The sequence below is a fragment of the Dermacentor variabilis genome, chromosome 7 (assembly GCF_050947875.1).
Source record: "Dermacentor variabilis isolate Ectoservices chromosome 7, ASM5094787v1, whole genome shotgun sequence".
In the NCBI taxonomy this organism is placed as follows: Eukaryota; Metazoa; Arthropoda; class Arachnida; order Ixodida; family Ixodidae; genus Dermacentor; species Dermacentor variabilis.
The window spans coordinates 163,655,721-163,671,332 of NC_134574.1; the positions used below are offsets into that span (position 1 = coordinate 163,655,721).

General features: G+C 45.3%; 1 protein-coding gene across 2 annotated transcripts in view; it reads left to right on the forward strand.

The window, feature by feature from the left end:
• Nucleotides 1-15,612, forward strand: part of LOC142588391 (uncharacterized) — a 43,931-nt gene that overhangs the window by 4,605 nt on the left and 23,714 nt on the right. For both annotated transcript variants that reach the window (XR_012829708.1, XM_075700028.1), the window contains exons 3-6: nucleotides 3,436-3,480; nucleotides 4,954-5,004; nucleotides 6,616-6,672; nucleotides 14,205-14,273. Coding sequence is in view for 1 of the 2 variants with exons in the window: in XM_075700028.1 (XP_075556143.1) it covers nucleotides 3,436-3,480; nucleotides 4,954-5,004; nucleotides 6,616-6,672; nucleotides 14,205-14,273 (222 nt within the window). In the remaining variant the exon portion in view is untranslated. The remainder of the gene's footprint in view (nucleotides 1-3,435; nucleotides 3,481-4,953; nucleotides 5,005-6,615; nucleotides 6,673-14,204; nucleotides 14,274-15,612) is intronic.

Below are 15,612 nucleotides of genomic sequence, written 5' to 3' on the forward strand. Positions count from 1 at the left end.
ATTAGCCGGTTGGTTGTTAATATAATCAACGGCACCTCGTAGGGCCACAAGCTCCGGACTGGTCGATGTTGTCAAGTGAGAAATCTTGTATCGGATGCTTGGTGATTGTGATGGTATAACCACTGCGCCGGTGGAGCTGGTCTGAGTGGAAGAGCCATTCGTATATACGTGGACTCGGTCAAAGTAGAAAGTGTGCAAACAATCCAGAGCTACTTGCTTCAAGGCCAAGGTAGGCAGGTCGGTCTTCTTTCTTATCCCTAGAACCATAAGACGCACTTGAGGTTATTTTACACACCACAAAGCTGAGGTTGAACGTGCTGAGGGTGTGAAGCCTGATGGTAGGGAGGCACGATAGATGCTGAACTCGTTGGAGAAGGACGCCTGTGGTCGTCGTTCTGGCAGGCAGGCAAGGGAGCTTGATTGCATCCGTGAAAAATGACGAACATTAGTCCTAAGCGTGTCAGTGCTAATGTAAGTCGTGATTGGATGGTCTTGAGCCATTATAATGGTTCCTGCTGTCGAGGCACTCCGCGGAAGACCCAGCCAAACAGGTAGTGCCGGTGCTCGCACGCTCTCAAGTTCTCGAAGATTTGACTTGCATGTTTTAGGAAGCACGGGAGAGCTATAGCGCAGGAATCCGATGAAAAGGGCACGATATAACTGTAGCATGGAGCCCACTGACGATCCCCATGTTTTGCCCGCGATGAACTTGAAGGCGGGAACAATAGATTTGAATTTCTTCTTCAAGAGAGGTCCCGGTCAAGAATAACACCCAAAAAGAATGATTTCTCTTGTAGTAGATAGGCTGGCCATTGATGCATACTGGATAACGATACATCGCTTTCCGCGTAAAAGCGACTAACAACATTTTTTTTGTTGAGATGGTAAGGCCTTGTGCGTGGAGATAGTCAGATGCATGTGTTGCTAATTTCTGTAGCCTTCCGCGAACCTGTAGGCGAGTGACCACTGATGTCCAGATGCAGATGGCGTCGGCGTAGATTGAAACACTCACTGTTTCCGGTAGAGTTCCGGCAAGCCCAAGAAGGGCGAGGTTGAAAAGAATAGGGCTTGGAACACCGCCCTGGGGAATGCCTCGCAATGCGTAGTGGTCGGTAGTCGGACCATCTTCCGTACGTACGAACAGGGACCTTTGTGTCAAGTAGTTTCTGATCCATCGATATACTCGCCCTCCTAGTTCAACTGTCAAAAGTGTGTCTAGAATGGTTTGATGGGAAACGTTTCGCAAGCGCCTTTCACGTCAAGAAAGTGTGCTACTGATAATCGCTTCCGATATTTTTGCTGTTCTACAGATGATACTAGATCGATGACACTGTCAATCGATGAAGGACCACGTCGATATCCCGCCTTAGAGTCAAAGTAAATTTTGTGGTGTTCAAGGTGCCATTCGAGACGCATGAGGATCGTACGTTCCATGAGCTTCCAGACGCAGCTGACAAGTGCCATAGGCCGGTAGGATATAAGTTCGAGGGGCGACTTTCCTGCTTTTAGCAGCGGTACCAGGCGGCTGCGTTGCCATTCCTCTGGGACGACACCATCTCGCCATGAACTATTAAAAAGGCTGAGGAGTTTTCTTCGTGCTTCTTGACCTAGGTGGTGCAAAGCAGTATATGTTATGCCATCGGGCCCGATACTAACGAAGTAATTGATGGGCGGAACCTAAGCGCATTGCATAGTATAAGGCCAAAATCCAAATTTGTTGAACAAAACGTTAGAATTATATCGTGAGCATTATGTTGCAGCGAGGCCATACACGGAATATTGTTTGTAAATCGCCTTGCTTTTAATAGCTCCGTTTTACCCGCATAAGAACTTTCAAGCAATTAGCTGGAAACTTTTGAAATGAGAAGCACACTGGGTCATTGGTTGCATAAGGAAAATCTAGTGACCTCGTGATAATGGAACGGTAGGACTTGAATGTGCATGGCGAACTAATTAATTGGAAACGAGCCGACTAAGGTATTGGTACATTTCCGGCGTCTCTCCCGCGCTACAATTAAGCTGAACGTTACTGTGAATGCATTTCGATATGTTTTACTGCACAAGCGATTTACGGTGTAGTTTCCCATCCGACATCTGGCATCCCAATGACACGGAAACGCAACAGTGGCGGCGTAGAGCCTGCCATTTTTTTTTTCTTTGCCGTTTCTGCTTTGCCGGCCCCTTCACTGATATCGAATAGTGCAGACTTTCGCTTAATTGATATTTAAATGTGAAAAAACTTTAGGAATTATCTCGGCGGTCTTTTGTGCATTGGCTGTTCTTATCGAATGTTATCGAACGCACTAACGTGAAACCGTGCAGCTATGGTAGCAGAAAGGCAACTTATCATGCCGTTGTCTTGGATACTCTAAATTACGCAAACATAGGCGCGAGTGCATTGAAGTGTTTAAAGCTGTAGGCGTAGAGCCCTGAAACAATTATCACCTTTTTATTTCTCATTCGCTACCGAGTGCTCACCTTTTGAGAGAATCGAAACTCGCAGTGATGCTGGTAAACGCACGAACACGTCAGAAAGCTTGCGTACATCCTTCTCCATTTCTAAACGCACCCTCGGCAATTGGTCCTAATCCTACCTGTCTCAGCTTTCGCAGTCATTGCTTTTGGCTAAGAAATAAAGTAGTATTAACATTTATTCGGTAAAATTGAAATGAAATCCTGAGCAACGATTCCTAATGGCGCTGGACCACATCACACAAATGACTGCTTTCTAGTTATCTATGTCGAAGGCACGTGATTATCGGCCAGAAGTACGTCACAAGACTATTAGCTGAGAAGAGATAAAATGTGATCTCTTACAACTCTTCGCGATAGGCATATTGCCATCACCATAATGACGCTCGTATTTTCCTACAAGTGTAGCCGCATGCTTTCCGCTACAAGATGTTTACTTATGAAGATAACAACGTAACTGCGCGTTAATGCATTAATATTGGGCGTATATCTATTAAATGAAAATGAACTGTGAATGACGCAAAACGATATGGAATTCTGGCGCAAACATTCGCACCTGTTAAGGCGGTATGTAATACCATTCCACATTTGCGGTATTTACGCAATCGCATATAGTTTGGGTATATACATAGACCACTGTTTCGTTCAAGTAATACAATTTGCTACATTAAGCCAAATGTGGAAGATGGGCGCGGAGCAAGCAATGGCTTCCCATTCGGGGGCTATTGTTTGTTTAGGAACAAATTTCGGAGATCATGGGTCGGATCAGGTGGAGCAGCGCATTGTTCCCTCTAGAAGCTGCTACCTGCTTGACAAGCATTGGTTTATTAGCCCATATTTATTGCATTCAAATTTATTAATTTGTTATGAGGAACTTATGCGAGAACTGCATCGAGTATCATTTACATGTATGATGTTTTTAAGAGCTGCATCATTATTATGTGAATTTATATGTATTTTCAGAAGGACCTAGACACACCGTCCATAAGCCTGGGTCCCAAACATCAAGTGAGTAGATTAATGAGCTAAATCAGACAAACGTTCTCTCCTGTCCTAAAGCTTTTTTCCGCCCTTGGTTGTGTCTTAACTTCGGGGGAATAAATCTGCTGGTTGCAAAATGAAAACATACCGTAATGTTTTAGGTCTATAAGTAGCACACGATTGCCAATCAGGTTTGGCTACTCAGATGACTCTCTAAACAAGAACATATTGACGTTACTGTTTGCTTACTCAATGGTAATTGTAGCGCGCATGTTATTTGGGGCGTACGCACTAGCAGCAGTTTTTCTCTATTAAAATGAATATTCGTCTATATAAATGAATATTGGTCGAATAGGCGTCTTTATGGTGGCACGGGCTACTCCTTGTCACTTGGCAAAGGGAACAAATTTGCGTAAGAAGGGAGAATAGTGACACAAACTATGATACTCAGTAGAACACTGGATGAATAACAAATTTACAGTCCAGCTGTAGATGAATCGCAGTTTTGTGGATGAGTTCAGTACATGTACGCATTTATAAAGTCAGATATTTTATACAGCCAAACACACAACACATGTAATACTGTGTAAGTACAGGACAGAATTATACATATTGCGTAAAAGTTGCAATCACCACATAAATCAATTTTGAACCCAGAACTACATTTATGTTACTCATTTAGCGTGTTAGTATTATGTGAAAATTAATATTTTCCCAAAATGTTGGTGTCCTCTAAAATCTTTTTCAGAGCAAGAAGTGCCCTTTTCTGAAGGTCCACAGTTGGCCATGGGCCAAGTATCTTCTTTAGAGTGAATGGTCTTCTGTTTAATGTCAACAAATTTGCTTGCAGTACCCTTCTTTGTGGGTCATATTTTGTGCACTCGAGACGAAGATGATGCACATATTCGTCTGGATGGCCACAAGAACTCTGCGAACTAGAGACACGTTTTATCCTGTACAAGAAGTGTCTCGTAAATGAGCAGCTGTCTAACCATTCAGAGCTTTACAAGCTTGTTTTGCTAAACATGCAAGTTTCCCCAATGTATGGAAAGAATTTAATACGCTACGTAGTCCGCATTCAAAGTGAATAGAAAGAATCCTAATAGATATTGTTGTAAACAAAGTTTCAAGAGCATCAAATCAATATAGCAGTGGTCTTACCATCCATATTGATTTGATGCCCTTGAAATTTTGTTTACAACAGTAACTATTAAGATTCTTTCGATTTACTTAGAATGTGGACTCCATAGCATATTGAATTCTTTCAATACATTGGGGAAAATTACATGTTTAGCAAAACAAGCATGTGAAGCTCTGGAGCGCTTGTACAAGCGGCTTGCTACAACGACTATAAGGACGGCAAGGACACTTCAAACTTTCTGTGTTTGTCACTCATACATGGTCATCATTGCCTAGAAAAATAAATATATTCAGTATATTTACATATATTACAAAGTTTGTAAGTATAGTGTAAAACGGAAGCTGTTTATATTCTTCAAGGTAATCGAGGCAAACCCGGCCGAGGAGGCCCGAAGAAACCAGGAAATACTGGTAAGTGACCCAACAATACGCGATTTATTCATAAGAAAGAACGGCTGGGATGTTTACGACAAAAATACAGCTGCAGCAAGCATTTTTGCAGCGGTCGCTACTGCATAGACCATAGTGCAATGTATATGGGCTTATTTACGCTCCTCGATGAGCGGGCGCTTTTCTGTGTTGCTTTCACGAGTAACTGTTACGTATACTTTGCCGCTGCATAACTAAGTGCCATAATCGTTATACTGATGTTGCTACGCAAGGATAACTGCTGAAACATTGTTATGGGAAGGATAAAAAAATGTATATTTTAGCAAATAAAAGATTGTTCATTTTGCCCGCCTTTAAACAAGCCCGTTTTCTTGAGTTGATGCAAAGTGTTAGCACTAAGAGGAGCAGGACTTTCCAAATCAGCCTCTGAAAGGGCTGTTTTGGTGCAAGAGACGGACAGACCAGCGTGGAAGTCAAAGATGCCACGAGGCCGCTGTCGCATGGCTTTAAACACGTCTCATTCTCTGTGATCTATTTGCTTAATGTAAATATTTTTGCATATGGGGACCTAATTATTTACTTCTTGTCAAACTATAAATTGCATTCGTGGCATGCCCCAGCACCATTTTATCATGCACAAGATGATTTATGGAACATTTGCTTTGAAAACATTTAACCTTGGAGCATAAATTGAAAAAGAAAGCCTGCGGGCATATTGGCACTTTGTGAACTGCCTCGGAGTGTCAAGTCCGAAAGAACCACATCTGATCTGTGGTTCAAATGCTGGGGATGCACTCACACATCTATCTCTGGGAGGGTTCCTATCTTGAAAGATTGCTCTTTCAAGAAAAAATACGCAGGAACGCAGGGCCAATGAAGTTGAATGTGTCATGATGGTCATCAGGAAGTCTGGCGCGTGCTGATCAATGTAAGAAAAAACTTGTAGAATGCTCAAACTATTGAAATGTGGGGCTATACGGGCGCCTCAATGCAGTTTTTTATTGGAAGTACCAGCCGTTTAAAAAACATTGACATTGCAGCATGCTTTTTCTAGTACGAATAAGCAGGCAAAATAAATAAACGAGAACTCTCTACACCAATCCAGACCATCGCATGTGAGTTCCATTGGCGCAGCGAGAACGTGAAGCCCCGCAAGAGCTTCGGGCAGGTGGAAGTGGCAATTGTAGGTTACTACAGGTTTTACTGCAATTTATTAGATTGCAATCAATATACTGAATGGTCATCATACATGGAATGTTTTGTAGGATCTAACCTTCTGTAGAAATTGTTATCCTTGAAATCTCCTGTTTAATAGCAGAAGTGCCCGAACCAGCATCGAAGTGGAATGATGTAGCACAATCACGGAACTCGAACAGGCCAGATATAGCAATTAAGACTGGAGCGACTTGACTCTCATGTGAGCAAAAGCAGATTCTTTTCAAAATTCATGCAAACTTTAAAGTGTGCACATGGACATGGTACTTCTGAACCGCAAGCACTTTCTTTCCCTGTAACGCCGCGCTTCTAAGAGCACTTCTACAATTACTCAACACTTTGTTTCAGTGCACGATTGACTTGAACAAATTTATATATTGTGAGTGTGGGACATATTCCCTTTCTGTAAATCTTTAGGGCGAGCACCCCGGAAGAAGGAGACTAAGCCAAAACTACAGAGTTCACCGAGTTCAGGTAAGTGCAGCTTCTGCCTCCTTCAGACATTGATGCTTAATATGACTGCGTTAAAGAAATAGCTTTAGCTCGGGCCCAACTACGACGCGGCCTATTCAAATATTTGTAAAACGCAGAAACGCTTTTCTGAGATAACCATGGACCGATTTTAATGAAATTTGTTAGATTTGAGAGAGAAAGTTAAGTTGTAGTGTCCGTTGGAAGCAGAATTTCGATTTAGGGCCTGAATTTTGTAAAAGGAATATTTTAAAATTTGAAAGTGGGAAAAAAATAGAAGCACGAAGTTAAAAACTTAATAGCTCTTCATCAAGAACATATATCGCGGTTTTGTAAATGGCATACATTAGATTATTCAAAGCAGACAAATTCAGTATGTCAATTTATATCTTCCGTTAATTAGTTACGTTGTGTATAAGGGCTCTCCAAAAGCTGTATCTTCATATTACCAAATTTTTGAGATTCACATGTAACAAATTCATTTTCTCCACTTTAAGTGTACTATTAGATGCAATTAACAGAATTGTGATATCATTTTTCATTGCTGAGTTAGAGTGGTAAACTTGCTAGTTTCGTTTTCTGAAGACTTGCAACTTTTGCCAATTTTTAATAAAAAATCGATGACTAATTACAACATTCGAAACCAACAGACACTACATTTTTAAGTTTGTCTTTTAAGTACAACAAACCTCATCAAATTTGGCGGAGCGCTTGCCGAGAAAAACGGATTCTCCTTCTACATGAATTTATATTGGAGCACTTGAGCTCAAGCTTCCGCTGAATATCTAGCTGTAGAACTTGAAAACAGCCTTTTCTAGAGTTTCTGTTGTTGCTGAACATACGCAGCTTATGTGTATATTCTTCCTTTACTCTCTGAAGGGGCGCGTGAAGCTACAAGAGTGGCAACTACAATACAACATGCGCTGCTTTCAATCGGGACTTTGTGTGAAGTTCTACTCTGACCCTATTCAATGTTTAGTTTCCTTATTGAATAGCATGGTCACTTTTGTAATTTAGGCACTCACATTCGATGCGGGACAGCGAAAGTCACCCAGTGAACCGAGGCACTTTACGCAGAAGTGATACATACATTGCTCACGATAATCTAATGGAGTGTTGACAGATATTATAGCTTAAAGTATAACCACCGATAAACAGCGTCCTTCTTAACTAAGTCAAGTTACCTAATTGCTTCCTTATTAACCTATTCGCAACTTAGCTTTTGCACAACTTGATGAGAACAGAAAGAAAAATACATGCAGTGTTCGAATGCCTTCTTCACATCTAATTTGATACATGATCATAATGACATGGTAATAATCACATCCCAGAAAGTATACTATTCACCGTGCTGCAAGCGTGAACTTCGGGAGATCTTTAGAACAGCGAGCTCTCTATAATATGGACTGGTCTATTGCCTCACAGGTTGACTGCAGAGTCGCCGGTTGGCCAAATCTTTACGCAGCCGCACTTTATATACCTACAACACTTCAGGCGTTCAGAGGGTAAAGGCGCTGAGAGAAGCTGGCGACCATTCTTCAAGCAAGACAGGAGCTCACATGCTCCGGGGCCACAGCATCACCATTTGTGTATGTTTGCGATGAAATATGCAAATATAAGCAAGTCGAAAACAGATCCGACATTTAAAACAGCAACATATTAATGAAGGCAATATCAAGACAACATGAGATTAGTTAATCGGATGTCTCAGACATTAACTCAGCCTAACTATAGAGGCAGCGGTAAAAGACATTTCGAGCCTTTCACGTTTGTTAACGCAGCGAAAAATGACTGCAGCGCTGCCGGTGCAGTCTTGCAGCAGTTCGTTGCTAGTGCTCGGAAGTCCATTGCCTTCTTTCCCAAGAAGCCTTCACCCTCTGAGTGCCGCTACAGCACGTCCGTCCGAGAGCTGCTCGCCATCTATTGGATGTGAAGCACTTTCGAGATTTTCTCAAAGGACGCTGCTTCTATGTCCTTACCGACCCTAAACCACTGACTTCCACCCTAGATTGCAGCAGCGCCTCCTGCGGTACCCGCGAAATCAGACAACTCGCCTACATTTCTGAATTCGCCAGCGATATTCCTCATGTCAAGTGAAAATCCAACGCCGTTGCCGAAGCTCTTTCTCGCGCCGCCATCCATGCAACGGACCACGGCCAACCAGTCATCGACTTCATGGTCATTAACTGCACTGCCGCCCAGAGGTCAAGGCCGAGCTCCAGCTGTTTCGCACGAGCGGTACCTCTCTGGTGTTTGAAAATATCTTGCTTCCTCACTGCGGCGTGCCTCTCATTTGTGACACTGCGACCAGACGTCCTCGTCCCTACGCGCCTTGCTCACGCCAACGGGCTGTATTTGATGTCCTGCATTCTTTGACTCATCCTGGCATTCGCGCAACACAGCGGCTCGTCTTTCCTCGTTATATGTGGCCCAATATGAACGTAGACGTTCGTCGCTGGTCACGCGCGTGCCTGAACTCACAACAGACTAAATACATCGCCACACTACGACTCCTACTGGCACATTTACGCCGCCATATTCCCGCTTAAATCTGCACGTCAATATTGTTGGCCACCTTACCCCCTGCGGAAACCACAGCTACCCGTTAACCTGCATTGACAAGTTCACCAGATGGCCTTAAGCAATGCCCCTTCTGGACATAACGGCGGAATCGATACCTAGAGCACTCATCGCACTCTGTATTAGATACTACGGTGTCCCTTCCACCATTCAACTGACCGTGGTCGCCAGTTCACTCAGCATTGTTCGCCAATCTCGGCGTCAATCACATCAATACTACCTCTTATCACCCAATATCCAACGGGACCATCGAACGTTTTCACCGCCAACTGAAAGCTTCACTCGTGGCTTTGACTTTTACTTCATCATGTATCGAGCACCTTTCTTTCGTTGTGCTGGGCAACCGCACCGCTCTTCGCCGTGACTCTTCTCTTTCACCAGCGCTGCCCAGCTTAAGTTTGACACCACTCTACGAGTTCATGACGAATTCTTCGATTACTCGCCCGCCGTACCTGCTGACGTTTCCGACTACGCCTACCGTCTACGCAGCGCTATGCGTGTTGTCGTTCCTCCCCAACAACGATGGTCTTCCCGGCGTGCATACGTCAGCCCTGCCTTCCTTGAGGCTGCCGTATGATGGTCCATTCATGGTACTCAAACGTGCACCTATACACTTTCTATTACTCATCAATGGCCGGGAAGATACTGAAGCCTGCCTACTTGGACTCTGACGCTTTAGATACCCCTGCTATCACATTCTCTCCCGACCAGGACAGTCTTACTTGTCGCATGCGTTTCGCACCGCCACCATTGGCGCATCGCCATTCCCCCCACTCACGGCTTCCTGGCTAGAAGGGGGGGCCCGTAGAGCACTACTACGTGATACAATGGTCCGGTCAAAAAAGACGACGAGGACACGCCCAGCACGCTAACGGTGCGGGAACAGTATTATCGGCGGGGTCAGACTTCCGCCTGATTTAGCAAGCTCGGCTAAAATGGCTGTGGCTTAGCTAAGGTTAAGCCCAGGATGCGAAGCATACTAGCCTTTATTTTAGTTGTTGAACCACTGTTTAGCCTGGTGAACTGCTGTTGCTTGGCTATATTTGGTTCGGCTAGACGAAGAAACAAATCATGCGTTACTCTGCCTCGCCTTCAAGAGTGGAACGCGACAGCGTTCCCGTCGACCCGCCAAAGGGTGTAAGACAATGGGCTACGGCGCAGCGACTACGCGCCCCGCATTGGACGCGGTGAGCGTCGAGCAACGCGGCGTTCGGCGCGGCAACGAAATTTGCGCCTGAGCAAGCGACGCACGCCTGAGCCTTAGAAACTGCTCGTTTCTAAGGCAACACCGCATTCACTAGAGGCGCTTTTGTACCGCTTTGAAGCATCGTACTCGTGGCTCAGTGGTAGCGTCTCCGTCTCACACTCCGGAGACCCTGGTTCGATTCCCACCCAGCCCATCTTGCAAGAGTTGAGCCAAAGCCACCTAGAAACAAGCGCAGCTGCTTATATACCGCCGCGACGCCGCGAGCGACGGCGCGAGTTGGAGCCCCGTTTCTCCTCTGTCGTGACGTCACGGTGTCACGTGGTCAGCCTTGAAGGCGACGCCGCGAGCGACGGCGCGAGTTGGAGCCCCGTTTCTCCTCTGTCGTGACGTCACGGTGTCACGTGGTATGGCATGGGGTCAAAGGTCATTGAAAGCGACACCGCCGCGCCTGAGGAGCTGGGTTGAGCTCTAGTAATATGCTTCGCATAGAAATATATTTCGTGGACACCAGGCACTAGCGTCTGTCTGGTTTTGCTGCACTCACAAGACCACTCAGCATATCCTTATGGAATGCGAAGGGATTCGTGCAGGGAGACCCGTAAGTAGCGTGCACCTTCCGAAGCGCTTGAATTAAAAGTGGACGGAAACATCCACTGGTCAGCTGTCGAGATGAGCAAGAGATGTTTAGAGCATTGGTAGAAAGAAAGCAGGGAAGAGATTGATACGACCGGATCCGCTACAGGCAGAGGTAGCTGTACAAGTTATATAGAGAAGTTCTGAGGAAGGCAAAAAGGATTAAGGAGAAGTAAACTAAAATGCTAGACTGAAAAGCATGCACAGTATACTTAACTAAAGCAGGCTAGGTGACTATTTGGTACCGCACCGTTTCAAAGGGAATATCAATAAATCATCCAGCCATTTTTTGGCGTCCATCACAGGTATATAAAATTATCATGTGGGACATCATCGCGTTTCCTTGGGAGAAGAAGTTACACGATTGCGGCTACGCGATGTCTGAAACATTATCGTCGTCACGTCATTGCTGTCGCCATCGTCGTACTCTCGTCGTCGGCGCCCTGAGTTTTATGACATCGTTATCTTCGTCGTTGGGCCAGTTGCCACTGTTTCGGGTGCTTGCACTTCTTTCTCTCGAAGCTCGGGATTTGCGCGACGTCGGCGCTGCCGCTCTCGTGCGAGCTCCCGCTGCTGCTTGCTCCTAGCTTAATCCATGGCGCGAAAAGACGCGTGCCGCCAAAACACCTGCTCCTATTCCCCATCCTCTCCCCCTTCACCCGGCGCGCGCTTAGCCCCCTGCCCCTCTGCGTGCCACTGGATGCCGGACGGCGAAGCGTCCCGACATAGAATAGCTCTGCTGTTAAAAAATTTCTGGCTCTCCAGTTGCTAACTAGTGCCGCGATATTGTACGGCTCGAATAAATGGCATCTTTCAACAAAGGAAACGTACTCGAAGTTTTCTACTCGGCAGTATTATTTGTGAATTTGTTGTTTGCGCCAGTGATCCCGCTCGCGTACTTTATGTTAGTCGTTTATCGATTGTTTTATACCTTATGTATATTTCATCATTATTAATACTTAATATTTACCTTTATAGACCGGTTCGCGTGAAGCGGCGGCGATTATGTTATCGGATCAGCTATACTTGAAGACGGATACTAAGAAATGTGTAGCTTAGGGGGAAAACCGTCCGCACGAACTAGGCACCATTTTTATTACTGCAGAAAGAGAAAGAGAGAGAGAGAGAGAGAGAGAGGCAATGGAAAGATTGGGAGGTTAACCACAAATTATCTCCAGTTGGCTACCCTTTACCGAGGGCGGGGCAAGGGGATGTGATAGGTGAGAGAGAGAAAAAGAATTTTAAAAAATCATGCACACACATACACACGATACAGAACTGCTTTTGTGGGGACTGTCACGCAGTCCACGAAGGCGTTCCTAGTGTTACCCAGTGTTACCATCCAATCCTACGTCACACAGTGTAAACTCACAATTTGTCGCAGAGTCCCGTGTCTTTTAAGTAACACAATAGTGCCTTTATAGCACATCGTGCTGATGTTAGCGTAGGCCAGTTTTTAAGGATGTTGTCTTACGTTATTGGGCGCTTGTCGAATTTGTCTAGGGTGGCTGAGAGGGCTGCTTTTTGTGGGTTAAAGGAACTCACAAAGAAGGTGCGCGATTGTTTCGTTGCACCCGCAGAAGTCACAAAGTAGGGCGTTGGCGATTCCGATAAGAAAGTAACACGCATTTGGAAATGCGACTCTAAGCCATAGACGGAATAGAAGGGAGCAGTTACGTCGTGGAAGGTCGGGCGGAATGGGGAGCTGTAAATTAGGGTCCAGGTTATGAAGGCGTGCACTTGTGAATTAGGATGAATTCCATTGAGATAATGAGAGGTCAGGCGCAAGCGCGGAAAGTTTTTTCGCTGCGTCGGCTCTCGAAAGAGGATCGGCAACGCAGTTGACGCCGTCATGGGCAGATCGGGTAGCTGCGTCCGCTCGATCATTGCCATGCATGCCACAGTGACTAGGCAACTACTGATATATTGTGTTCTTCGTCAACTATGTGATGGTGGACTCCTCTCCGCGACGAGCAGCTCCGCGACTCCGCGACGAGCAGCTCATGTGATCCATGGGGCAGTGCTGAGTACACTTCGTAGAGCTGCCTTGGAATCACAGAAGATTTTCCATGCATGGGGTAGTTCCTCCTGAATGAAATGACGGGCCGCAAAGGGCTACCAGTTCAGCAGCTGTGGGTGACGATAGATGTGACATATTTAGTTGTACTTTGACTGATATTGCTAGTATCACCACAGCGGCTGCTGAACTTGTAGGTGTGACCGAGCCATCGATGTAAACATGTTCGCGGCCACTGTGCACTTTATGTAAATGTCCTAATGTGGCCTGCTTCAGGGCAAACGACAGCATGTTAGCTTTCCTCGTGATTCCTGGGATTTCAGCTTTGTGTAGGCACCATAAAGGCGAAGATGGTCTTGCTGCATGCATGTAGTTCGATGGTAACGAGGTACGATTGGCAACAATTATACGTTTGAAAGTTGTGTGTGGCTTTTCTGCAGCTAAAACAGCACGTTGGTGATAAGGTAGTCGGGCAACGTGCCGAATAGGCTCCCTGAGAGCGTCGGTGGCTAAGTACGTTGATATTGTGTGATATCGAGCTTACCTAAAGAGGAGGTTAGTGAGGATAATACATGTCCTCAGATTTCTCGGCGGAAAGTCATGGGGCACATCGGTGCGGTCATTGCAGCACCTTTCTTGAAGACTCAGTGCTCTCTACTTTCCTCTCGAAAATGCTGTGTCACGCTGGTAACGTGCAAGCCGTCCGTGACTTAGAAGTACTGGGCTCGCAGCGTTAAAGAAAGGAAATACGGGAAAGACAGATCATGATTATTGTCGTGGGACCAGATACGACCCAAAGGGCGTAAACGTTTCTTAGAGTGTAACACATAGTCAACCTTAAAAGGAGATCCACGGCGTTCTAAGGCGCGATGGGACCTCGCAAACTGCTTTTCATTGATGTAGGGCCGCGGTAGTGACAAACTACACCTGGGTCATTACTATTTAGTGGTTTATGTATCTTGTTACAAAGGAGGAAGCCCGTCGAACGAAATCACTGAAGCGCTTATACAAACAATTTGAACGTAATAAAATGCTCAATGTATCACCTGTTCAACCCTCAAGGACGTAACGCAGATGTGCGTTTTGTGCATTCTGTAGGTAGTGAACATACGCACGACCACAGTGCGTCGGGAGGACATGGAGAATATGGCGGATACGGAGGATATGGTGAGTACAGCAGCATCCGCCATAATAAAACAAATGCTTCAATATATATTTGGTGCAACGACCACTTGAAGGTGATGTACGTATTTCCTAAATGCAAGCGTTACCCATTTTTCCTGGGCATCCACTTTTTTGACGTTTAGAAGACATACGAGCGACGGTGATAATTGCCATGTGTGGCTGCATTTAATCGTATTTCACGTGTGACCAGGAGGGGGCATCCAGGGCAGGATGCTTGTGCCCTGATCGGTTAATGATGCTAATGTACAATTCTTGTAGATTGAGGACCTAATGCCCATCGACCTGGACAATTCTTGTTCAGAGCCAGCCAGCACAGTGTGTGGTGGTCTTTCACAGGATCGAAATGCTTGTCGGGCAAGTATACAAGAACTTTGTTGATGCCCACGCGAATGCGTGGGCATTATCACTTTTTGAGAGTGATTGGCTTACGCCACCCTAAGGGCAGTGGCTCACATAGATAAGAAAGTGCTCAGAGAAAGCGGGCTTGTGTTAAGTGAAAACAGCATAAAGGCCAGCATAATTGGGACCCGTATGGACTATAATGGGCGTAGTAGGGTCCTAATTTCCCAGCACGAGCGGCAAAATGAATAGACGGTGCCTTGTCGTGAGGCTTCGTCACACGCCTGTGTTTAGTGGGATAGGTCGCCAGGGCCATGCAGTTGCTTCATAACCGATACTACGATTAAAGCAAATTTTCGCAGAACGCGAGAAACATTGAAATAACTCATAAAGATCCCACGTCTCTTGTCTATGGACAGCTTTAAAAGAACAGCGAAATCGCGAAGTCTGACATCATCAGACATAACGCCTTCATTAGAGACGATGTGACGAAGTATTGTAGGCCGGCGAGCCAAAGATTATGTATCCAGGACAATGATATTAGTCACATAACACAGGTAAATTTTCTGTTTAAGGCGACGCCATCCATCAGTGATGCTGTCCATCCTTAGCTCAAGTATGACATGAATGACATGAATGTACATTTGTACAAATCTAAAGGTGGGAGGTATGTTGCTCTTGGAGTACCGCTATAGACCATTGGGGCCGGCCAATAGCCCTATTGCTAATCTAGAAAAGAAATTAAATTTGGCAGTTGATAAATGAGTGAGGACGTTCTCATTATGAAGAAGAAAGTCAATCTCTATACTTGCACAGTGCAGCAAGATGTCACATATTAGTAAAAAGGTTAACGAGATATCGAACCACGTGATCAGACACCTGGTTCGATATCTGAATTGTTTTGTGGGTGACCCCACAAAACAATTCAGCCTCGAAGAACCAGTGTAAGGCAAAAACCTCCGTGCCACTGTACTCGCGGAGT